This window comes from Henckelia pumila, chromosome 1 (genome assembly GCF_033568475.1).
Source record: "Henckelia pumila isolate YLH828 chromosome 1, ASM3356847v2, whole genome shotgun sequence".
Taxonomy (NCBI): Eukaryota; Viridiplantae; Streptophyta; class Magnoliopsida; order Lamiales; family Gesneriaceae; genus Henckelia; species Henckelia pumila.
In genome coordinates this window covers 153,938,959-153,965,848 of record NC_133120.1, presented here as the reverse complement: position 1 = coordinate 153,965,848, position 26,890 = coordinate 153,938,959, and the positions used below count along the sequence as shown (strand labels likewise).

The following is a 26,890-nucleotide window of genomic DNA, read 5'->3' as shown; positions in this document are numbered from 1 at the left end:
ACACCATATGAAATGAGGTTCATTAGTTTCTTCTATTAATGTATGTCAGGATTCAAAAAATCACAGGACATTCTCTTGATGTACAATGGAATATCACTCAGTTTCTGTCAAGAGAAATAGGGAGAGATCTTAAAGACCACCTACATGGAACGAGAGGTTATTCGCAGATGCAGAAAATCAGGTCCCTTCAAGCTTTAACAAGTGACTTCAATAAGAAAAAAAAACTTCCAATATTGTGGAAAATAACCCTAAAATTAGAAATTTACATTCTGAGAAAGGAGGAGCTACGGCAGACGGTGTTGGGGTCGTTTGCGGCGGCGCCGGAGGATGAGTTGAAAGAGAGGAATCCCAGAGAGGCGCAAAAATTGAAAATGAGAGATGTCACTAAAAATAAATCCGTCCCTAGAGACAAATAAAATGAAATAAAAAACGGTTTCAAATTTTAGATCCATATGACCACACGGTTCTGTGTCAGGATAGGGATGACAATTTTTCCTTCGGGTTTGGGTACCCACGGGAAAAATCCGAATCGAGGCGGATTCGGGAGAGAATTTTCGGGTATGGGTTTGGGTCCGGAGATTCTTACAAATCCCAGCAACATATCGGGACGGTATGAGGATGTTATCCCCATTCTCGAACCCGTCCCGGTCAAATTTAACCCCCCGGGCGCCCAACTTTGGCCAAACTTTCTGTATCAAAAAAAAAGGGTGCGCTCGGTCGGTAAATTTTCACCGCTCGGTCGGCCAACTTCTGTCTCGCAATGTGAGGGCTGCGCTCGGTCGGTAATTTATGACCGCTCGGGCACACTAAAAATAATAATAAATATTATTTTTTTTCAATTAAATTTTATCTAAAAAAGAATAATTGATCATAAGACCTTGCCTCGGGCCGGCTCGGCGCGGCCGCGTGTTTGTTGCATCGACTAGCGCCCAATCCCGTAATCCAAAGTTGGATTATATAAGATGAGCAGTACATTGGAGTTGTTCCAATGTGGGACAACTTTTCCTTCAATTTATTTCACCAAATTCAAATTTTTTTCATCAATTGGGACAAGCCTTTTGGACAAGTATTTCAAGCCCATTTCATGTCATTTTATTCCAACAATTCATTCAACATTTTTCCAACATTTGATTTATATCTCTTGATGTAGATTATCCAGAGTTGGAGCATCTTTGAATCGAATAGAGGTATAAGCTGACATCGATCGAAAAGGGATGAATACTCGAAATAGATCTGATTCTCGAGTTCCCTAAACCACATACTTTCATGATTATTTGATCTTGAATGAAAATTTGAAAGGTTGATTGATAATATGCTCTTATATGATTTTATATTTCTCGCATTAAATGATTTTAGTTGAATGCATTTTCGATTCATAATTGCATTGATATTGAGCCTATATCCTTGTTTGAGAGGGCCGAACATCCTAGATGCAAATTAGACGTTTTGGGAGCTATAATCGAGTGGCCTGGGATGTTGAGTTACTCCTAGCGTCTGAATACTCCTTATAGTTGTACCAAAGTCTAGAGGATTGAGATATGTAACACCACCCCGATCGGGAGCGTAGGTGGGTATGTTACGAGATCTTGTCCTCGGGATCCCAAGCGAAGAACCGAGTTTTCTTTGATTATCCGATTTGATAACCATGATTGAAACACATGCATTTCATCTTTATCATTATCAAAAAAACTCATAATTATACATTAAATATCATAATAAAATTAAACTATAATTTAATTATATATATATAATGTATACATATATAGGCGGGTTGGGCCCCCTCAATCCCTGGACCGCCCTAGACCCACTTATGAACCAGCTTCACCTGATCCAACCCACATGATGGGATTTAATACGGGGTCGGGTTATTGCAGTATCCAAGCATAGTTGTTCGAAAGCCAGTTTAAGTCAAAGTTCTCATTCCAAACTATCATCCTCTGCAGCATCCAACAGTTGATATCCAGCACAGCCTTGAGTTAGGTCACTTCCACTCCTTGCGCATTCGAAGCAAAAACATTTCATTATAAAAGAGATGATAAACTAAATTAAATGAGGTTATTTGTGACGAAAAATCAAAAAGTTTATCACCCAATTAGTCAAATAGGTAGCATATCACGGTCCTCATTACCGATCGATATTTGCAAACAAATTTCCCAACTTTTTAAGATTGATTCGATTCGCAATCGAGCGCATAACATAGCAATGAATAGAACATATCACTTTCCAACAAAGACAATCATAAAGCTAGATTTTTTAAAAAAAAAATATTCAACCAATGACATCACATGGCATAGTAATAGATAGTTTCCATGTCATCCCATCATAACCGGACCAATAATCAAATCGATAAACCCTTAAAAAAGGATTCAACCGATCGGACCGGAATATTGTTATATTGTATAAAATAATAATATAATATAGTAATTGATATATTTTAAATTTTAAAAACCTTAAATATGTATGCATATAATAATATATATAATTACCAAAGTTTAAAATCTAAACAACATATATATATATGATCAAAATATGACATATAATTATTATTTATTTTATAAACAAAAATAAATCAAAATAAGTTCAAATACTACTAAAATACGATTTGTAAAAAGTTTAAAACCAAATAATCATGTATATGTAAGCAAAAATATAAATTTTAAATTGAATGGGCTGTTTTTTTTTTTTTCTTTTTTGGATGCCTTTCGGCATAATAGTATGGCATGCTCCACAAGATCAGCTCCTTTAAAATCACCGATACATTATGGATACCACCAGCCCCAAATAAGTCGAGGCTAGATGTTGATGATGGGTTTGACAGAGGTAGAAACAGGTATGGTGTTGGTGCAGTACTCAGGTAGTGTTTGGGAGAGCTTTCTAGAAGCACTTCTCAGCTTTTCCGTTGACAGAAAGCTGAGAAATGCTTCCTAGAAGCTCTCCCAAACACTATCTCAGAGATGACAAAGGGCCGGTTAGGAGTGCCTTGTCTTGTGTAATCCGTAATCCCGGAACGGTGAAAGGGCGGAGGAGCTATTTGCTATTAGACATGGAATTGATCTTTGTTAATTTAAAACTTGGTGCTAAAGAAGTTGGTGTTTTTTCTGACTCGCTTGAAGCAATAGAGGCTCTCAATGGTTTATCAATCGACTTGGGTCCAAATGGGATGAACATGATGGATATTCGATATATGCTGGACACAAGAGCTTTCGATTCTGTCCAACGCATTACGAGATTGGCAAATCGAATTGCTCACTGGTTAGCTCGTGTGGCGACTGAATCTTTTCTTTTGTTGAATGGTGTAATGGTGACTTACCACCTTTGTTACTTAGTATTGTAAATCAAGACATTATGAAGTAATGCATTTGGTTTACTTTAAATAAATATATATATATATATATATATATATATATATTTATATATATATATATATTAAATATGGGAAATATTTTTTTTATGGGAAATAAAAAATAATTACATTTTTTTTAAAATTAAATTTTTTGTTGAATGCCGATCCTATATATATATATATATATATATATATTAAATATGGGAAATATTTTTTTTATGGGAAATAAAAAATAATTACATTTTTTTTAAAATTAAATTTTTTGTTGAATGCCGATCCAATAGGTTTTTGACCGGGTTTGACCGGTTCCGAGCGATTATACCGGAAAAACAATTTTTGGGATTATTTCGGATCCGACCCGTGACCGATTCGCGACCAAACCAGTCCGGTTTTAACAACATTGGATGGAACATAAAATATTCACTAATGGAAAACAGCAAACATCACATAACTAATGACCACAAAACTATGAGCATAACATATGACTTTCCAAGTAAGAAAAATAGAAAATCTTAAAGCTAAAATATATAAACACTCAACTAATGACAAAATAATAAAAGAGGAACACGTTATGGTACCATGTGTAAGGAGAGTGATCATCGCCACATTCAGTTTCGACATCGTAATCTTTAATGGCCAGATGGAATTTTTATTCTTCCTTATCCTATAACAAAAATTAACACCCAACTTCGTATGCCAACGAAAAGATTAACAATGATTAAAAAAAGTTTAACCTTTGATGATGAGATTATATTCCTCTTTTGCAAATTCACTCTAAAACTTATGGCTTTGATATATGGTTGAAGGCTCCACTTATGCATAGAGTGTAGCCAGATACTAGCATCACACAATATCAACCCAGAACTCGAAAATATTCAAGCATTTACTTAAAAACACCTACTGCTAGAATACCACTCCATTTGATTACAACATCTAGAACTTGCTGATCATCATGACGCATACCTATTCTTTGACTTTCTATGTTAACCCTCTCCATTTCATATCCTTATAGTTATTGACTTGGACTCGATCGCGATTGATAAATTCACATAGCTATCACGCAAATAAAACAAGTGATAAACCCCCAGTTTAAGAGTTAAAAAGTACTAGTAAATCCAAATTCAATAATGAACATATTCAAGGGTTTTATTTAACTTTTAACTTGAATTGAATTTGCGTGCCTCACGCGTAGGTATAACGAAGACGGGTTTTCGAGGCTGTAAAGCGGAAAGTTTCATTTGACATCACCACAAAACAAGACGTCATTAAACATTAAAATAAAGTAATAAACCAGGAACAAGGGAGGTATTTAACTCAATTGAAACAATAACAAAAATTTCTTAGGACGAAATGGCGAGGGTGGTACCTTGATCTCATAAAGAAAAACTTTATTCCCATCTAGCGGCTCGAAAAAGAAGTCGATTATCACTCTGTGCCCAAATTTTCAGGTAGGCCTACACAGAAAGTATAAACTTGCCCAGTCCGTTACATCGTTGATGCCATTGGCATAAATTTTGCAACACTGATGTTTTCAAGATTCCACCTCCAGTGCACAATTTCTAACCGAAAATATGATATGCTGCGAGATATCATTTGCATTGGTGCGAAAACTACTCTAGATATTCTCTTTTTCATTTTATCGTTCGAGATAGGCAAAAAGAAATGGTGAAACAAATTTCGACACTTCAACGGCATTGCATGGAAACCAATGACCCCGTAGTCACTACCGTAACTATTCTGAATTACAATAAATTGTTATAATAAGTTTTATCTTAGAAAATGCCCACTACCGAACCGAATTGTGACAATCTAGTTTCCATGTTTTTCATGGTCATGTAAACCAGCTTATACGACCTCTTTGAAAGCTTTTAATCTGTAATAGCTGAAAAAACACTCCAATCAGTGTAAAGATTCCTACCCAATGAACAACTCCGTCCTTGGTGAAAGTCTTAAATCTCTTTATTTATGTGTTAATAATAATAATAATAATCAATGCGATAACCAACCCTTGTATATACTGATATAGTAAATAAATTTATAACAAAAAAGGAAGGCAAAAAAACCAAGAAAATAGTGAAGATTTCTACACCTTTTATTAAATATTATATTATGGAAATATGAAAGAAAAATATTATTCTTAAAAATCTCAATAGACACAACATGCGTATTGAGATATATACTCATATAGTTATATAAAGTTATAATAAAAAGAAATTAAGAAAAAATGAGATATATACTGATAGAGTTAAAAAAAGTTGTAATAAAAAGAAATGTAGAAAAAAATAAAAAAACAGCGAAGGTTTCTAAATCTGGAAAGAAATAATACTAAGTAAACGGTAAAAATTCTCAATAGACATAACGTGCCTATTGAAATAAAATCCACAAAACGAAGATAATATTCTATCATCTATTATTAATAAAGTTGAAACCAAAATTATTATTTTAAGACTAATTAATAAACAACCGAAGTGATTAAAGCACGACATGCACTGTCAATCGTATTGCATTGTACTCCAATACAAGTTTGACCAGAGTTTTATCGTTGTGTTTATATTAGCACGGTATATATGCACTGCATTCTATTGCAAATCGGAGTAGAAAATTTTCACGTTGGGATCGTGGACGGCACAAAACTTCCAAGGCTGCAAGGACCGATACAAAGGAGCAGAAACCCATGTCATATTGATGCCTACACTCTGATAAATGAGAGTGGGTTAAAAATCTCTAGTATGTTATTCTATCACCCTAATACTTGGTTCGGGATGATGCTAAAGTCAATCTTTGACACCTCTGAGCGCAAGAAAACAAAAATTATAAACTCCATGTTTAGGAAATTCTAACCAAGTGAAAGGAAATAATACTTTTGGCTCGAACAGGACATAGTAAGCATGGTGAAGTGGACTAAGTGAGAAAAACCCTATTTTAAAGTTTGAGGACCAAAAGTGGAGAAAGTCGTGTTTCAACACCCAAAATCGTGGGATTAGGGCAATTTCTTAGGTAACACGAAATTCTCTCCGACGGACTCTCCTTATTTTCGCTTCACCATGCTTACTATTTGTTCTTTTGAGTCTTTTGTATCGACAGTCGCAGCTGTCGAAGTTTTGTACAGAATGTTCCATTTACCCGTCCACGATCTCAATGCAAAAAGATTCTACTTTGATTTGAAAGAGATTTTTGATAATTTGTACATAAAGTTTGTCTCGACGAAAGATGCAAATGCATAATGCGCTAAAATAAAACAATGATCGATGTAACTCTGATTGAGCTTGTATTGGAATACATAGTGCGATAGGCTACAATATGTTATCTTGCTTTAATCACTGCGATTGTTTATTTCCGTTGAATTAGTCTTCACATAACAAGTTTGGTTTTAGTTTTATTAGGAACATGATATTATCTCCCTTTAGTGGATTTTATCTCAATATGCACGATGTGTCCAAGAATTTTTAGATTTTTACTATTTATTCTGTATTGTTTCTTTCATATTTGCAAAATATAAATTAAATATTCAGAAATTTTCTCCGTCTTCTCTCATTGGTATTTTTTCAGCATTTTTTTTTTTGGCAATTTTATTTAACCATACCAATGTATATTTCAATATGCACGTATTTTCTACTACTTATGTTGTATTGTTTCTTTTATATTACAATATAGTAAAATTTAATTAAAGTAAAGATTAAGACTGTAATCTGGTCCACATCACCATGAGAAGCAATGGAAACCAGACTGTAATCATTCGGTCTTGGTACTGGGCATCTTCAAAGATAAAACTTTTGCATAGCAATTTATCATAATTCAAAACAGTCATGGTAGTGGCTACGGTCTTGTGCGTATCCATGCAATATGTCATTAGATTGCCAAGATTTGTTTAACTTTCTATTTTTGCCCGTCTTGGACGTTAAAATGGAAAGATAATATCTAGCGTAGTTCCCCCACCAATGGAAATTGTATCTCGCAACATATCATATTTTCAATATAAATTGTGCAGTGGGGTTGGAATTCTTAAGAGCATCAGGGTTACAGATTTTTCTGGGAGTGTCTTCGTGTATGTGGCATTCTCTTATCGACTATTTTTGCATTGGATGAAATGCATAAGGTTTAACCTTGGTGGTGGCTTAGCTGTTGGTGAAGGTTTGGCCTTGGGGTATGAAATAGCTCGGTTGGACTGTACTGTGATTTTCCGTGGTATTATTCAGAGGAAGTTTATGATTTGTTTAGAGACCTTAGCCATGTTGGTTGTTCTTAACTTTCTGCTCTATGTGATTATTCAACAGAGAATTGGTGGGTGAGGACTTTTTCTGCATTTTATTATTATGATGGTTGATTGGATTAACACTCGTCACTCTATGTATATATTTAGGCATGAACGCCAAAAAGTAACCTTTGTTCGTTGAGATAAAGACTTCAAGGTCGATACAATGGAGGGGGGTACGGAACATATAAATAATCAACAAATGGCAAACCAAAAACATCACATTATACAATAATTAATCGAAGATATGATTTTCCAACTACGAAAATCTTGTCAAAATTCCTCAACTAATGATAAGAATAAAAGAACAAGTTAAAAGTACCGTGTGCCCCACTGTTAATAACACCAATAACACCCTCCACATGCCCACAGGGGCATAGGCGAGTTGGTAAGGCCTAAGGTGACGTGGAAAAAAATTTTCCAGCGTTGTGGGTTCGATCCTCGTGTGGAGCATATTCCTCATTGAAATATTTGGGGGTATGCTTTGGGGGTTGGACCATGTTGTTCCCTCCCTCAGGTCTCTGCCTACTCGTGCACATCACTCGATTTATCCCCGCATGAGCCAATGGATCTCTGACTCATGTGGGATGGGGTCCCCTTCGAAGTCAACCCTTATTAAATAACACCCTCCACATCATCAAAAGTCATGGGCCGCACTGTTAATAACACATCCTTCTTTCCGCCCACAATCCTATTAACATTAACATTCATTATTTATGGGTCCCACATTTCACTCAACATTATAAAATTATTTTATACTAAATAAATTCATTTTCTTTAAATTTTATAATATATTTAAAATTATAATATTATTTTTTAAGTTTTAATTTAATTAATTTTAAAAATAAAAAAATCATTTTAATATATTTATTCAATACAACGAAATTATTAAATTCAAATGCAACAATAAATTTAAAAAAATCACAATACAAAGAAATTAAAAATAACAAATACAATATTAATTCACGGATTCATGTTGTTGTAATTCCCCCAGATATACTCCACTAAGTTCGCGCGAAGTTGGTGATGAACTTGAGTGTCACGTAGCTCTGAATTTGTCCGAAGATAATCCTGAAAGCCTCGGTTGGAGCCTTGGATAGGTTGTGCAAGTTCATCACCTTCATCGTTGTACCAATTTATCATGTAGTGACCCCGCATGGTATCACCTACTAACTGGCAACTAATAACATGCATTAAACTTAATACAACAAAATAACTTAACAGAGTAAGACATGCGGAAACAAAACCATAATTTACATATCAGCTTAGTAATATAATTCAGGCTTAATACTGTAATGATACAACCAAATCGAAATCTTAAACAGTAAACATTATACAGCTATATCGAATCCTGTTGTATAATAAAATCCTCAAGGCTCCTGCTCCCTAGTCCTGCCTTGAACTACCAGCTCCGTTCATCCTACGACCTGCCCCATGGAATAGGGTGTCCAAGATAACAACTAGGACGTGAGCGCTACGCCCAGTACATAGACATGAGTAAACATATGTATATAATGCATGCAACATGATGACTGGTAAAAGATCATCTGAAAAGTCATGCTCAGAACCGGCGCCATATGAGTGCTGACACCGCACGGATCAACCTCTGGGTGCAACCACACTCGCCCAGTACACCAGAGTAGACAGACATAAATGCCCCCGCCGTCGCGGTACTCTCAGTGACAGACTATCGAATATAGAGCTGAGCGGCTCTATAGTCAGGTATAACAAGGTATAGGCTCAACGTGTATATGCACATGACATATGAATGTAGAAAACGGTAAATCATATCTCATGCCATATAATAATGCCAAATAAATGCAACATATAAACATGTATACTCGCTGGCAATCTCAGTCAATGTATACGTACCTCTAGGCTAGTTCAAGTATAATAGGATCCTAGGTTCCAAGCCTATATTCAAAAGTTCACCGTATCATACATAAATTCTATAAGCCTTAACTAAGCTAATAAGTACTCCCAAAACTTAAATCGATTCCCGGACCATACCTTCGTCCGAAGTAAGCCCTTTGAAGACGCTAGTCCCGGATGACTATAACCACAACTTGGTTATTCCAGAACTTTGATTATAACCGATAGGGCCCTCAAGTGTATATCTCACACTATATAACTGAAGAAGGAAACTCGGGAATTCGTAATTGAAAATGAACTCTGAACGGCCCTATTTATAGCCAAATTTCTCGGCCAGGATCGGAACTTCCGATTTCGGGATCGGAGCTTCCGATCCAGCTCATTGCGTGCATGTCTTCCACGCCAGGATCGGAACTTCCGATCTACGATCGGAGCTTCCGATCTGCTCTATGATCGACACTTGTCAAAACTCGCGACTGAGTCATCGATCATTTCTGGCAGCTGGGGATCGGAACTTCCGTTCCAGGATCGGAGCTTCTGTTCTGATCGGAGCTTACTATCTAGGATCGGAGCTTACTATCCGGGATCGGAACTTACTATCCGGCCCAAAATTAAAAAGCTCAAATTTTACTTCTGAAGTCCAATAACACTCCGAAATTGGTTAAATACCAACCCTTAATCATGTTTAACATATTATTATCTTAAAATGGTATCTGGGTTACTACATATCACGTGACCTCCCTCGTCCTCAATAATCATGTTATGCAAAATAATGCATGCTAACATTATTTGTTTTAAATTTTTCCTATACCAATAGCGAGCTGGGCCTCTGACAATCACCCATCGATATTGAAGCACCCCAAATGTCCGCTCGACATCTTTTCTTGCAGATTCCTGTCTTTCCTTAAACAACTTTCTCTTGGGATCCTCCGGGCAAGGAAAAGCCTTAACGAAAGTAGCCCACTCGGGATATATTCCATCTGTTAAATAATAACCTTTCGTATATGTAGTGTCGTTCACCGTGAAATTAACCTCCGGCGCATTTCCTTGCAATATGTTGTTGAAGATTGGAGATTCATATAACACGTTGATATCGTTGCGTGAACTGGCGACCCCAAAGAAGGCATGCCAAATCCACAAGTCATGAAACGCTACCGCCTCTAGCACAATTGTTGGTGACCCATGTCCCCTTGTAAATTGACCTTTCCAAGCAACCGGACAATTTTTCCATTTTCAATGCATACAATCAAGGCTACCCAACATGCCAGGAAAGCCGTATCTGTCATCATGCATTTGAAGAAGACGTTGAACATCATCAGCATTTGGTCTTCTTAAGTACCTATCACCAAATATTTCAACCAAGTATTCGCAAAACTTGAAAAGACACCTGATGGCAGTGGATTCACCCATACGTAGGTACTCGTCAAGATGATCTGCAGGGACTCCGTAAGCCAGTTGGCGAATCTCAGCGGTGCATTTTTGTAGTGGTGACAACCCTTTTCTTCGCACAGCATCTTCCCTTTGTTGAAAAAACGTCGAATGATTCTCTAAGGCAGTCACTATGCGAAGTAATAACTCTCTTTGCATTCGAAAACGTCTTCGAAATATTCCGTCATGATACACCGGGTTTGTAGAGAAATAATCATTGACGAGCCTCTCATGACCGGCTTCACGATTTATTTGGATGAACCTTCTTCTTCTGTGTGTTTCTCTCCTCTGATATGCTTCCATAACTTGTTGGTGTTGTTGAAGTACCATTAAAATCATTTCTTCTACCGGATCATTATCTTGCTCATCGATTTGAAAATGTACTTCTTCTTCGCTTGTCGAGCTGGAACTTGAGCTAGAGTTGTCCGTGGAATGAGACATGTTCGGAGGAAATATGTTGTTGTATATATGTTTGTGAAAGGTATCTTAGTGAAATGCAAATATCTTAGCACAATATGTCTATATATAAAGGATATCTTGCAACGACTAGTTTCCAACGGCTATTTTGCAACGACTAGATTCTAACGGCTAGTTTGCAACGGATAGTTTCTAACGAATATTTTGCAATGGATAGTTTAATACATTCATCAACTTTTTCAAATTGTATACTTTAATATATATTCTTTATTTTTATATTATTTTAATAAAAAAAGTCTCTAAAATTGATTGTAGTAGATACCTAACGTGGCTTGCATTCTTAGAGAATCCACATAACTTGAGCAATCCAACAACTTTAATAATTATACCAATTCCACCATCTTTTCTTTCCTTTTTCGTTCTATATTTCTTTTATCAAACTCATTTTGCTTCAAAGATAATAAGTCAAGTCGTTGGATAATTAGAAATTTGATATTACTAGTTTGTAATGAAATTTTCAAAGTTGATAAAAATTTTAAATCACAATAATTGGAACCACACTAATTAAATATTATAATCACTCGAAAATCAAATAATTAAAAATTACAATCACTCGAAACCACAATAATTTAAAATTACAATCACTCGGAAATATAGTACTTCTACATTACAATCACTCGAAAATACAATAACTAAACAATACAAACACTCCGAAATACAATAATTAAACAATACAATCAATCGAAATGCGCAAACAGTTTAGATATTCCAACTCGACCTGATATCCTTGCACAAACATTCATGTATGATAAGTTGCTCAGTAGTCATTTCTGAGGTGTCTTTGTTCAAGATCTCGTACTCCTTCAACTTCAATCGACGATTCTTAGCTTCTGCATTGGACAAAGAAGCTTTTGCCTTAATTTGGCCGGAGTCGGCTAGTTTCGATGACAAAAAATTCATATATATGCAACACTACTAGCTACTTTAACATTTAACACTGCAAAATTTTGTTAAAATTTACAGCCCATGAATGTATTCAATACTTAATGAAATTTGGCACGTCATAACAAAATACCCAGCACGGGTCGTTCATGAAATGAAAAGGAAAACTAAAACAAAATCGCACAGGGTCTAGGAAAACAAAATTTGTTTGGAGCATTGTTTTAACCATGAACGAGTACATCAAAAAATTAAAATCAAGGGGCAGCGTCACCCTTGGCTTTGACCTCTTTTTCCTCCCGCACAGGCTCCTCTTGCTAAGATTTCTCTTCCTCATCAGGCAAGTCATCCAAGGCCTTGGAAGAATCGAGGGAGGAGAAAGGATGCTCGGCTTCCGAATAACCTTCAGCCCGGATCTGAGCTAGACACCCCTTAAAATCGTCCTCGAAAAAAGCAACATTCTTCTCAGCACACAGGTCGGCGAAATCAGAGGAAGTGAGGAAATCATTTTTTTTCCTGGCCCATCCAGCCTCGAACTCCTGATCCTTAGCCAGGAGAGCATTTTCCAACTCTTTGATGTGCTTCTTGGCCCCGTCCCATCCGTCCTGAGCAGTCTCGATGTCTGACCTCATGTCATGTACTTCTTGACCATGAGCGTCTCTAAGGTCACGGATCTGCCTGGTCAGTACAGTTATCCGCTTCACCAGAGCATCTTGATTTAGAGAATGGTCAACTCGGGCCTTATAAGATCGTGCAGTGACCTATCCTGCCCATACCATGGTCTGCAAATGAAAGGGTCAAAGTATTATTCAAGGATGAGAGAATAAAAATCCTAAGGGAAAGTGAAAAGGAATTACCTGCATAAAAGAAAGGGCCAAGGATTCCTCAGCCTCCTTGTCCGGGACTGCCCGAACTATCTCTAGATCTTCAGTAGAGACCATATGCTGCAAAATGTTCAGGCTTCGGGGCTGGTCTGGCCGAGCAAAGAAAGAAATCCCTGGGCTATAGGGGTGGTCGGGATCACCTCGCTCCATGTGCTCGGGAAAGGAGCCGACATCAATGAATACCTTCTATTTCCCCTTTCCATGAACAGCGGTACTGGATTGGGGAATGGGCTCTTGCTTACTAGGGGCTTCATCCCCCCGAACTTGCTTGGAATTTTTCTTGGATTGCGCTCGGGAATACGCGGTTCGGATTCAGTGGCAGATTTCGCGGAGGCTTCGGGTTTCTTTCGTTTCAACCTCTTGGCTGCAGCTCGGAAGTCAGCCGTCATTTCAGCTTCGATTATTCTTTCGTCTGTATATTAAGAAAAAGAAAAAGTTAACACGAGTGCACGGGAGAATAGAGAAGAAAATGATTAAAAAATTTAAGTACCCCTACCTAAATCACCCTGAACCTCTATCCCTTTCCTACAAAAGCCATATTTGCAAATCATGTCTTCCTTGATTAGGCTCTCGATATTGAAGGTTTTTTCATATAGGGTAGCAAGAAAGTTGGTGAAGTTATGGCTGGGTGGAACAGGAAAGTCAGGGGAAGTAAAATTCATTGCCCAGTTAGATCGACACTTTCAAGGCTGCTCGGGCTCAGGACAAACAAAGAAAAATCTATTGTTCCAACCTTTATGAGAGCTTGGTTTTCCCTTCAAAAATTTGTACTCGGGCTGGATAGAAATATAAAATCGACCCGGGGCTGTTTTCTTGATCTGAAGGAATTTGGTAAAATTCCCCACATCTAAGGGAACCCGGAAAAAACAAAACAAGACTCCTAAGGATAATATAGAACTAAAAGAGTTAGGGGTCAACTGGCTCGGACATATACAAAAAAATTGGCACAAGACCAAAATGATGTGCGGGATTGGAAATCTAAGACCCATTTCACTTGGTCTAGGCTGAAAATTAGGAAACCCTTGGGGGGTTTATGAGCCCGGTCATGACGTCCCGGGATTATCAATGTGTAGGCTTCGGGCATGCCCGACCTATCTCTAATGGTTGGACCCATGTCCGGACTAAGATGGAAAGCAAGTCCATATATTATATGAATTTTTTTAAAAAATATAATCAATGGAATTAGTCCATGTACAAGGTTATGGGTTTAAAAAATTTACAAGCTTTGTATGTAAATATATGAAGAAAGTAGAAGTTTAAAAAAAAAAAAAAAAGAAGTGTTTGGGATAAATATGTGATTCTTTTTAATTAATGCTAGCTAGCTGCTTAAATTGCGCTCCAAGGCCACACAAACAAGTTCTCTAATATGGTTGGCCATATGTATTATTTCATGTGGTATGTACGTGTAATGTGTCGTTTTAACAAATAGAATAAAAAAAGTATTATTTCATTTCTCATTCGTGTATTTATTAATTAACATGCGCACAACATTACTTCCACGAGGAAAAAAATGAAATATATATATATATATATATATATATTACATCACGTTGAAAGAATAAAAATTAAAAAGGGGAAATGGATATTAATTATTAGAACCAAAAAAATAAAAAATATGTATAATTTAGCTGATCTTCTGAATAAAGTTATACTAGAAAATTTTGTCAATTGTCAAAATATTCAACATCAAAAATTACAATTAAAAAAAAAAAAACAAAGCTATGCTATGCTATGATCATGCTTCTTTGTGAAAAATAAAATGAAGAATTACTTTAATTTGCTGTATGACGTAAAATAATAAACACCAAAAAAAATTAAAATGACACGCTAAGATGTGTCATTTCATTTTGTACAAGGTATTTATTATTTTTACATAATCATAAAGTATCCATCATTTGTATTCTCCATGCATGGGGTAAAAAATTAATGTATATTTTTCGAAATTTAAATCTGGCCATGCATGCAGCGTCATTTGTTATCAGCTGCAACTCCTGATTGAACCATCTGCCTAGGAAATCCATCGTTTCCGGGTAACTGTGGCGGCGGCGGAGAAAGTATTGCGCGGCCGCGGGCGAAGTGCCGCTCGTTGATCACGGCGAGCTTGCATGGAGGGCCGCCATTGTTCGGAATCCACGTGCAGCCATTCGGAGCCGGAGGTTTTTCCACAAAAAGGCTGCGGCGCCGATGCCATAGTTCTTCTTCCTCTTCATCGAGAATTCTAGCCGCATCGGTCGGTTTTACGATATTTATTATAAGTAGGAAAGTTACTGCTAAGATCAACTTCTGAGCAGTTTTTTTCATGATCATGGACGACGATATTCTTTAATTTTTTTCTGATTGAATATCAAGAAATAATCTGAAAACAAAGATGGAAAATCGGCCGGGTATGCTTTGAATGCAGAAGATGGAGGGATGGGGTGTGTGTTTATGTATATATATATATATATATATATATGGAATTACATGGCAGTGTGTGAAATTGAATCTTGAAATATAATATGAATTCTGACTTGACTGTGAAACGTTTGAAGTTGAAATGGTCGTGAGGTGAGAATTTAATTAAGGTTTGGTTTAATTTTAAATTTACTTGAAATAGAAAAAAATTAACAATAATATTCATGAATACTACCAAAACTACGTATGCGCGTACGCACAATATTAAAATTATTAATGTGTGTGTGTATATATATATATATATATAAGCTTTATATAATTTAAAGTTGTATTATTGTTGAAGATAACTGGTTGATCAAGTTAAATTTCATAATTAAAATGAATAGTTAGTAAGAATTTATTTAATCATTCATTTCATTTCTCGTGTCATCGAACATAAACTAAATTAATTGATCTAATTTAAAATATTAGCTGTAAAATCTCTCAATATGTTCTGCATTCACATCATCGCTACACTTGACCATACAATATTATACATTTCTAACATTGCTAGTAATCACTCACTAGTAAAAAGGCTAATTTATAATCTATTTTCATTTTATTAATCAATTTTGATTTTTAGAAAAATCACATTTATGCGTATTTAATGACACTTGAAATGGTCAACCTATGTCTGACCGTTTTTTTATCGCTTTTGGCCGAAGCGAAGCATTTTAAAAAAGTTTCAAGTTTAAGCGAGATTAAGCGAGACTTAATCAAGCTTTTTAGAACATTGCTTATTAGTCATTGGACTAAGCCCTCATAGGCTACAAGGGCAAATTAATATATAATCTATACTATCTAGTAAGCATAATGTAACAAACCGGGTGCGTCCCACCCTCTGTGGGGGCCCGCGACACTGTACTCATGGTCTCCTCACTCCTGCCAGTGGGTTTCATGCTCTCCCCAAACTCGAACCTAGTAGCTCAAGTGGTACTAGAATTGAGGAATATTGGTACTTATCTTGGAGGTACAAGGTTCGAGTCTGGGGAGGGCATTAAACCCACTGTCAGGAGTGGGGAGACCATGAGTACAGTGTCGCGGGCCCCCACAGAGGGTGGGACGCACCCAGTCTGTTACATAAAAGGGCGAGCTCAAGTGATACCAGACTTGAGGAATCTTGGTACTTATCGTGGAGGTACAACGTTCGAGTCTGGGGAGGGCATGAAACTCGCTGTCAGGAGTAGGAAAACCATGAGTACAGTGTCGCGGGCCCCACATAGGGTGGGACGTACCCGGTCTGTTACACATAAGGTCTCATGATTTTTTTACTTTTTATTTTTTTGGTGTATAAAATTACCATATCAAACTACAAATTAAACATCATCGACAACAAAAAAACAAATATATATTAAAAACACAAAGCAAGAATGAGATAAAATGTATTTAAAAAACTAATTAAGAACACAAAAACTACTCAATCAAATAAAATTAAAAATATTTAAATATATATTTATTTTACATATTTTAAATGCACGCGATGTGTGATCCAATCTACATGCAATTAATGATGATGATGATGATGATGATGATTATTATTATTATTAGATGTGAAATTCAGAGGGCATAAGGTATAGTTCAAGAGAAATAATTTGAATTTAATTACCATTTAAAAGAGTTCCTATATGTATAGTGCACAACACAATTATGATGTTGGGGTGCGAGGATTGTTTTTGTTGGGTTGAACGATCGAATAATGTCGTTTGATATGTTTTAAAATATTTGAATTGTATCTTTAACACCAGCTATAATTTTTGGTAAAACGGCAAGCGATCGGTCTTATAATTGTATGAAAGTCAAGGTCATGAGTTCGATTTTCCTTGATTGCAATAAGTGCAATTATTGAATGAGAGATTGTTGAGGTGCAATAATTAAGCGCTTAGTTTTACATATGAGACTAAAAATTTGAAATTTTTTTCTTTATAAATTCCATTTGGTATAACTTGAAAAGAAATTAATTATATATCTCTCGTTCATTTTACACAATAAATTATTTTTAACAAAAAAAAATACGTGTTTAAATTAACAAATGATATTACGATCTAATTTTAAAATCAACTTTTATTCAAGATGCTGCTGCCTCAGGCCCTCATTTTATAAGGTGACTTGTTAAAAGTTAAAACATGTTAAGAATTTGTGGAACACGTTCAAATATTGATTCAAAGGCGTATGCAAGATTGTTGAAGTTTGACTTCATTTTTTGTCAATCCATTTGTTTATTTATTGCACTTTATCTATATTCTAAGGTTCAAAATTTTGACCCCAATATGTTTCATGTTTTGGGGCAACAAATTCAAATATATATTATAAAACTACACAATCGAAAAATTTATATGTAAGCTATAATACAATCTAAAATCTATATACAATATACACTAAATAAAACACACACACAAACTTAGTGATTTTGAGCAAATTTTTATTAAAGGCATTCTAACTAATTAGACTTAGGTTTCAGACTTATTACGTACTTAAAATAACTTGTTTAACTATGTTCGTAGGGTGAGATTAAGGTAGTGTTTGGAAAAGTTTCTAAGAAGCAATTCTAAGCTTTTCTTTCACAAAATTTTGAGATTTTATGAAATTTTGTGAAAAAAAAAACTGAGAAATATTTGGTAGAAGCTCTCTCAAACACTATTTAAATATGAACTAATTACTTCAAAAATCCATTATACAATCACGCTGAAATGAGAATGAATCAAACCATTGTAGAAATAGTAAATTTGATTCCGCGTGCATTATACGGTTTGTTTTTTGTCCCTAAAAAAATTTGCGAGCTAATTTCGACAAGTATATGACAGTGTTTGAAAAAACTTCAAGAAAATATTTCTCGTCTTTTTCTTAATTGAAATTTTGATAAAACGGAGAAACACTTCTTACGAGCTTTTCTAAACACTACCTATATGTTGGATAATTTAAATCTGCCTTCTTCATCACGCAAACCTAAAATTAATTTTTACTATGCTTCAATTTGTACTTGTTTCTACGACACGTTTGGGTTGACCCGCTGCAACAAATTAAATACTCGTGCACTTATTTGACTGGACCATATTATATTTTTAGGAATTGATACAGAATTCTCGCCCAAGAAATGACCACATACATTTTTTATTTATTAATTAATTACCTATAAATATTGAAATATGCACACACACACACGCATACTGATCATATTATTGAAAGGGCAATTTGCTCAAAAATCCCCAAATGCAAACATGTTTTGTTTTGGGATCCCTAGTCATAAAATGTGGTACAAAACAATACAAGATGTGGTACAAAACCATACAAGATATGGTACAAATTAACAAAAAATGTGGTACAAAAAAGTGGCTAGGGAGTGCAGAGCAAAACATGTTTGTATTGGAGATTTTTGAGCAATTTGCACTTATTGTTGAAATATATTTGAAATATTGCCTTTATCCCATGTTAATATATAACATTTTGGACTTAATAATCAATTAATATCTGAATTGTGATAACTTACATCAATTGAATTTTCACACTCATATTTTTTTAAATAATAATAATAATAACCATTTTAGCAAGCAGATCACAAGTAGTATCTGAATAATTCAAGAAAATAGCGCCAATTCCATATCACATATCAGTCATGCATCCGGGGAACGACCTGTCTAACCTTTGTGCGTTTCATTCGCATATGTCCCGACAAACTCATTACGCGGGACAAGGCTGCAGAGACTCATAGCTAGCTTGTGTTGGTCATGACCGACGTCGTGATCAGCTGCATTCGTGTGTTACAAAAATAGCTCCAGGTATAGACTGCAGTTCCCCTAATCTTCTTTCTAATGGTAATATGTAAGAATGTGGCACATTTTTTTTTTAATGTTGTGCTTGAATTCTCCATAACTCAAGTAACCAAAGAAATTGTGCAAATACAGAAACATATGATTCACTAGTACATGATTTGATAGACAAATTACTGAGCACATAAACATTGAAATACAATAATACATAAGCTCCACGATGAGAGCTGCTCCACTGTCAAAAATACAACTTATCTAATAGTTTCAATTGAATAAATTTCAAAAACTGGAAATCTCCATAGCTACAAACGCTGATCTTTATCGTTTTCCAGGATGCATCTTAGGTTTCTGGCAGCAGCTTATTCAGTACTCCTAGCATGCAGGTACTGGCCATTTAAAAAAACGTCGTCCTACAGGCTGTTCAAAGCTCTGATGATCGGTTGGCATACTCCTGTACCAATGCTCCAAAGAGCGAAGGCCTTTCAAGCAAGTGAGACGGCCTGTCGAATTCTTTGGCTCTTCCTGTTTGATAGTGTAGAGAAAAGAATCATACTTCAGATGTACATGAAACAGTTGCATTCATTTTAATGTGTCTGAGTTACTTAACGACGACAAGAACAAGAACAAGAACACGGAAGTCACCTGCATCTATTACCAGAACTCTGTCACAATCCATCACTGTAGGTATTCTGTGTGCAATACTGATGATGGTGCAGGATTTGAAGTCCTCCCGGATTATTTTCTGAATCACTCCATCTGTATACGAATCAACGGATGCAGTTGCTTCGTCCATGAACAGAAGCCGACTTCTTTTTAGCATCACCCTTCCTAAACAAAGAAGCTGTCTTTGCCCCACGCTCCAATTTTCACCATTATCGACGACTGTAAAACGCAGACTAATAGTTAAGCTAATGCCCGTCAACCATTTAAAATAGCAAAAGAATTGCATTGTCCATTTCTCCTACTGTGAAAAATAAATAGTAAAGCATGAAGATAGTATGAAATACCAACTGAATCAAGTTTCCCTGGCTTTTCGGCAACCACGTCCTTGAGTTGACACCGCTCTAAGCTCTTCAAAACCAATCCACGAACCACATAATAAACGTCCAACAAGCGAATGAAAACAGAGGTAAGTAGAAGAGCACATCCCTTCATTTTCTTTTTGAAAAACAGTAGAAGCAATTCATAACATCTCAGACAAAAAAATTAGGTGTTTTAAACTAGCATTAAGGAACATCCTTTACTTAAGCAATCACCAGAGTACCTTCCATATTTCATCATCCGAATATAATCCAGTGGGGTCGATGTTTCTTCTCACAGTCCCTTCAAAAAGAACAGGCTCTTGAGGTATGATGCCGAAACGAGACCTAATATCGTGAAGGCCCAATGCTGAAATGTCAATGTCATCAATGATTATTCTTCCACCTGATGGCTCCACCAACCTGAATAAAACCTGGATCAACGTCGATTTCCCACCGCCTGTACGGCCAACAACGCCTATCTTCTCACCCCCTTTAATGCTCAGTGTAATTCCTTTAAGGACTAAAGGAGTATCTGGACGGTATCTGACCTGTTTACCAACAATTGTATCCAAAAACATGTCAGATACAGCTAGTTTGATGAGTTCATGATCATCCCAATTCTCGTGGCACGCTGAAATGTCGACAAAGGTCATAAATGGTATAAAAATAAGTTCTTCACCTGCAAGTTTATCAGCTCGATATTGCCACGGATTGGCCAACTTGGTGGAGGAAAAATGTCATTTTTATTCCATTCTGCTTCGGACGGTATGACTGTGAACTGTTTTATCCTCTCAACCGAAACCATCTTGTTTTCCAGAAAGCAACTCAAGTACACAGCCCAGTAAAGCACAGAATTAAGCGATAACCCATATGAAAGGGATAAACCGACATTCCCTGCAAGATCATGTCATTGAATAATGAGTCCAAAAATCACATTTTTTCACTTTGCAAGGATGACTAGTTATCTGATATCATGCTGCATTGTCAACATACCTGGATCAATTATATTGCTGGGTAACATTATCATAAACAACACAGAGGCGCAGAGAACGAAACAACCGATAAGTTCTAAACGAAATCCCAGCCACTCGTTAGATCCATTATTGTGGAAGTCCATCCGCAGATTTGAATCTACACGAATAATATTATCTTCAATAAATCTTTCCTGCTTAATGAAACAACGAATTGTCGTCACTCCTGCTATACTCTCTGAGAAATGGTGAATGACAGGAGCCTTTGTTATAGAGTCCAGTCGAGTCAATTCCCGGGATGTCGAAAGGTAATACCCCTAGAAATGAAAGCCCAACAGAGAAAAGTCCACTCATATATATGCAAATGATTTGAGAGCATAGAATGTTATTGAATCAGCTTGAACAAATAAAAAAGACAGAAGAAATTCGAGCATAGGGATAAAGACATACCCTGTACCATATGTTTAGCCAACCAAGTGGAATCAAAAGGATTGCAGTCGGCCAAGCATATTGACAAGTTATGATGATGATAGTAAGAAGTGATGTATACCCCGAGATCGCGAGACTAAGAAAGAAAGGGATTATAGTATCGACGTTGGTCTGATCAGTCGAAGCCTGCAAGTACAGAAAGCCATTTGAGGGATTAGATTTTGATACAAAAATCTATAGATATTTAAAAATTTTACAATGAAAAGGTGTCATGCGAAGATCTACCCGAGTCAGAATTCGTCCTGAAGGTGTTGTATCAAAGAATGACATAGGAGCATGCAAGATGCTGTGAAGAATTTGTTTGAAGAAATTTTGAGCAGTCTTTAATCCAATTACTGCAAACAAAGTTCCTCTTACAGCAACCAATACAAAGGAAAGGGCAGCAATGGCAGCATATACTTCAATAAACAGAATAGGATCAAACGACGCCGAACGTTTTTCTGAGGTTTCATATGCCAACCAGTAGTCATTTGACATTAAAGCCCCCTGCCATGAAAGATTAAAGAACAATGCAGCAATCACTCCTATCCATCCAAAAGACTCAGTGCAGTATAGCTTATAAACATGCAAACTTATTTTCCCGGTCGCTCGCTCTTCGTCCTTGACAAGCCTTGAACTTCCCCCATTCACCTCAGACCTTTCTTGAGGATTAGCTTCACCATTTTCTTCTCCAAACTTAGATGATCTTTGAGTAGATAATTTCGGGGAAGCAATGTTCTCTGAGGCTGTCTCCACCTCTACAAGTTCCATCGACGCCTCGTGGGCCGTGACTAAAGCTTTGAAATCCATGCCCATTTTCAGGAGGTCATTGTATTTTCCAGATTGAACAACCATCCCATCTCTCATGACCTGGATTGAAGATGCCACCATCAAGTACACTCCATGTCATATAAAACACATCGATCTACAACTCGAAAAAGTGATGTCATTAAGATTTTGGAAGTTGAAGGCGTCCATACGTACCAAAATTTGATCAACATTATTCAAGAAGTCCACTTGGTGGGTAACAAGTAGAATGGTCTTATCTCTGAGGGTTCCTCTCACACATTCCTGCGAAAGAGCAATCCAATGATTCAACTCCTTGTAGTAAAAAAAATTATTTTGCCCCATTATTCATCTATTAAAGGTATTCCCATAATATATTTGCAACAGTAATCTGAGTAGGTGACATTAACAATATTTGTGAATGAGTATATTAGATTAGTATTGAAAAGATTAAGACATCAGCACCTTGAATATGTCTGATCCAGTGTGAGCATCAACAGCACTAAACACGTCATCAAGTAAATAAATATCACAATCTTGATAAACAGCTCTTGCAAGTTGAATTCGCTGTTTCTGGCCGCCACTTAAATTGATACCACGTTCTCCGATTTCAGTTTGGTCGCCAAACTCCATCATTTCCAAGTCTTTCTCCAAGCAGCACACCCTGACAGTTTCCTTGTATCTCTTTCCATCCATAGGTAAGCCAAATAGTATATTTTCTTGTACCGTCCCACTTTGGATCCATGACGTTTGGGCGACATAGGCTGTGGAACCACATACTCTGATCTGTGATGCAGAAAAACCAGTTAGAGTTCACAAGAGTTGGATACATTCTAATTTGAAAAAATGGGATCCTTAAAAGAGTTGAAAACAATATCCACTAAACAAAAGATTTGAACATTGTACCTTTCCTGATAGTTTGTTCATCTCGCCAAGAATCGCCGCCAGAAGGGAAGACTTCCCTGATCCCACAGTACCAACAATTGCTGCAAGCTCCCCTTTTCTGATCTCAAAATCTAAGTTCTTGACTATTTCTTTCCCAGTGTTATCGTCCCAGTTAAACGACCCATTTTTTACGGCCACAACAATGTCTCCTCCACAATCTTGAACCCTCTCAACTGATTTATCATCCATCTCCTTGCTGGTAAGGAACTTATCCAGTCGTTCAAAAGAGATTATTGCCTGTGAAATGGCAATCATCGATTGCGGGAAGGACCTAATCGGCTCTTGCAACATCTTTAAGAGCGAGGTTGCTGTGAAGACTGTGCCTACAGTAAGTGGAACCCCTGAAAGAATAGCACATCCAAATGCAATTGTGGCGAGAAACGGCAGCGAACTCCATAGCACAATGATATTGCAAGTTACACAATACATAAATTTCGAGAGCCATTCATATTCTTTCTCACGAAATGACTGGATTTTCTTGTCAAAGTATTCTTCCCATGCCTGGAACTTTATCACCTTCATGTAGTTGAGTATCTCATTTGTTGCCTTCATTCTCGAATCACGGTTCATCATAATGTTAAACTGGAATTTGTTGTTTTTTCCGGTACCATACAACACAAACATGGTTAATAAGGCAGTTCCACCTAGTACGGCGAACGTTGAGGCGCCCAAGTACTGATAAAGGATAACCAAGGCCACAATGATTTGCAACGGCATAAGCCACAAGTTGTTTAGGTGCAACATCATATCCGAGAGCTGCTGAGCATCCACCGCCATGTAGTTAAAGATTTGTCCAACTCCATGAGCTTGTCTAGCCGAGCTCGAAAGCCTGAACCCCTTCTTGTACAAAGAAGTAAGGAGTGTTGATCGAATAAGCATCCCCAGTTTTTGAGTATTGAAGTTGAACTGGTGTGAGCTCAATACTTCCACGAATTTCGCTATCAATAGAATCAACACAAGGTAGTATCCTTCATAGGGAGAACTTCTGTCTCCAGATGTAAAATCAACAAACTGTTGTATAAGTGTTGGCCCAACATACATCACACCGAGTCTCAAGATTGCAAGAAACGAAGTGAAGGCGATTCGTTTCCAAAAACATCTAACCAGAGTTTTCACCACAGGATGGTTCGAGTTCTCCTCAGGCTTAGGCCAATTTCGCGTGAAAAGCTCGGCTAATACTTCAGCTCGGTGCTCTGGTGAAAGTGCTGGCACATCATCTATCTCGATGGTCGACTTGTAACCTTTCTTTAGGAGGGGATTCAACCAAATCCAAAAGGCTTTAGACATAACAGAGGCCGAAGCGTACCCAGTCAAGTGCAATTTGTTCAAAAGGGGTTCCTCTGGTTTGGTATCTGAATCCATAATTGGTTCAAATTTCAAAGTCCCCCAGCACTGCAATCCCAGTGAACCCTTTAGTTCCAGCAACAACAAGAACAACTGACAAAGAAAAACAATATCAACAACTTTTTTTTAAAAGAAAAAATGAACCTTAAAAAAAAAATCGAATGTGCGAAGACTGAAGTAAAGAACAAAGCTACAACAATAAATTCAACAATCTAATTACTGCTCAAAACAACCAGTATAACACATAAACCATCAACTATTCAGACTTTTTACCAAAGGGAAACTTGCATGAAAAAGTTGACGAAAACGAACATGGCAACCAAGAACAACATGTCCACAGTAGATAAAGTACTAATGGGCAGAGAGAAAGAAAAATGAACCTAACAGAAGGGACATTGCTACAATCTGATGCCATTATACTTTTGCTGATCAAAACTTCAAAATCAAGCCAAGAAATGAAGTGGGATTTCCTCTTTGATCCCCAGCTTTCGGACAAAAGAAGCAGCAGCTCCGGCACCGTTGCGGCCCCAGAAAACAGCTAGCTAGGCCTAACAAATTCCAGCAGCGACATGAGATTGCAGGTATCAGTAAATGAAATATATATTAGTTCAAAATTTGCTGCATTAAAACGATACAAAAAGATTTCATCTTAGATTCTAAAACGAAATAAAGATCAGTAAAGGCTATACCTTCTATAATAAACTTAAAGGGTGTAATAAATGCATGACGTCACTATGCAACTGACTCATGAAGCTTAAATTCATCGAATTCAATATATACAAACAAAAAAAAAAAAATTGAAGAAGCTAGATGAACATGGAGAAGGACCACTTCCATTTCCACATGATAAAGTAAAAAGAAAGAAGAAAAATAAGAAGCACAGCTCTAGCATGGCTTCAATGGAGTTCGCGATGATTTATAGACATTTTCTTCTTTTTTTCTTTTTTTTTTTTTTTTATAAACAATGTAGAAGTGGAAAAATGTTTCCTTTTAGTGGTAAACGGTCCATCTCAATCGAGGCCTAATTAATATTGAGAAAATTTTAATGTTTGATATTTGAGTTGGATTTGAAGCTCAATATTTTTGATTTTTTTTTTTTTTTTGCTCGAATTAATTTGATTTGAATTATGGATTTTCGAACATTTTCGCGAGATACTCGAAAATAAAAGCTTAAGATATATTTTTTTAATATATGTTATATGATTCTAATAAAATATTGAAGTTTTTCGACGGTTCGACAACTATCAAATTAAATAATTTCAACTTGAATTCCATAATTTTAAACACAACCGAATATTTTTCCGGTGTGTGCCAAAACTGAAATAGTTTATATTACACCCCTTTTGTTAATGATATTTTTCAGATATATAACAATTAGGTGGTAAATTTTTTTCTTTTGTTTTTAAAAATATTCATGCAGTCTTTTACAGCGAAGTATAACATTTTCAAACCCAAAAATAATAAACGGATCGTTATTGTTTACATTTTTTAGCATATTAGTTTTAATAAGAATAGTAGCTAGTCATATATTTTACTTTTACATCGATATATATCTAAACATATTGTCATCTAAGATTATTGCGTACATTATAAAATTTCCCTTTATTATGAATTTCGGTAAATACATGAAATTAATCGTAATAGTGGCTTAATTTATTTTGAAATTGTTTTTTTAAAAAAAAATATGTTCCATTATATTTCACTCACCCTGTAAATTATAATATTGAAAAGATGTACTATATAAAATTGTGAAAAATACTATATTTAAAATTTTTTATGCTCTTGTCCTCTAGCAGATCCATCGGCGAGCAATTAGTTATAATTTTGTTGGAACTCTAAATTATGATGTAGAATAGTTCCGAGGACCACATTAATTGTGTAGAAAAAGTCCGCCAAAAAATGTATTGTTTTGAAGATGTAATTAATTAATAGGTATATATTAGCAAAGAAGGGTAAAAAAATATTATTAAATATGATATATAACTATATATTTGGAACAAACAAAAAAAAACATGAACATTA

The 26,890-nt window shown here is 36.1% G+C and overlaps 1 protein-coding gene and 1 pseudogene across 4 annotated transcripts; both read right to left on the bottom strand.

The window, feature by feature from the left end:
* Positions 1 to 10,163: 10,163 nt before the first annotated feature.
* LOC140874257 (protein ANTAGONIST OF LIKE HETEROCHROMATIN PROTEIN 1-like) lies at positions 10,164 to 11,336 on the bottom strand (annotated as a pseudogene).
* An 8,149-nt stretch (positions 11,337 to 19,485) lies between these two features.
* Positions 19,486 to 25,665, bottom strand: LOC140889825 (ABC transporter C family member 4-like). Of its 4 annotated transcripts, none has more exons than XM_073297566.1 (13): positions 25,558 to 25,665; positions 25,249 to 25,416; positions 23,486 to 24,961; positions 23,045 to 23,365; positions 22,778 to 22,864; positions 22,040 to 22,663; positions 21,776 to 21,940; positions 21,348 to 21,642; positions 21,034 to 21,248; positions 20,597 to 20,902; positions 20,340 to 20,403; positions 19,975 to 20,214; positions 19,486 to 19,854 (listed from the first exon to the last, which is right to left on the bottom strand). In XM_073297566.1, exons 3-13 carry the CDS (start codon positions 24,884 to 24,886, stop codon positions 19,754 to 19,756), a joined length of 3,819 nt encoding a protein of 1,272 aa, XP_073153667.1. In that variant the 5' UTR covers positions 24,887 to 24,961; positions 25,249 to 25,416; positions 25,558 to 25,665; the 3' UTR covers positions 19,486 to 19,753. The 4 variants fall into 4 exon arrangements, with proteins under 4 accessions (XP_073153667.1, XP_073153658.1, XP_073153663.1 ...); XM_073297557.1 differs by having other exon boundaries at positions 25,254 to 25,416; XM_073297562.1 differs by lacking the exon at positions 25,558 to 25,665 and having other exon boundaries at positions 25,254 to 25,503.
* Between the last annotated feature and the right edge of the window lie 1,225 nt (positions 25,666 to 26,890).

Excerpts from the sequence above, each read along its gene's own strand:
- LOC140889825 (XM_073297557.1), bottom strand. The coding sequence starts at position 25,283 with ATGGCATCAGATTGTAGCAATGTCCCTTCT. Across the intron at positions 20,404-20,596 it reads CGGATGATGAAATATGGAAG|AGCTTAGAGCGGTGTCAACT; the intron begins GTACTCTGGTGA and ends TTGGTTTTGAAG. Across the intron at positions 19,855-19,974 it reads AGTTCTGGTAATAGATGCAG|GAAGAGCCAAAGAATTCGAC; the intron begins GTGACTTCCGTG and ends ACTATCAAACAG.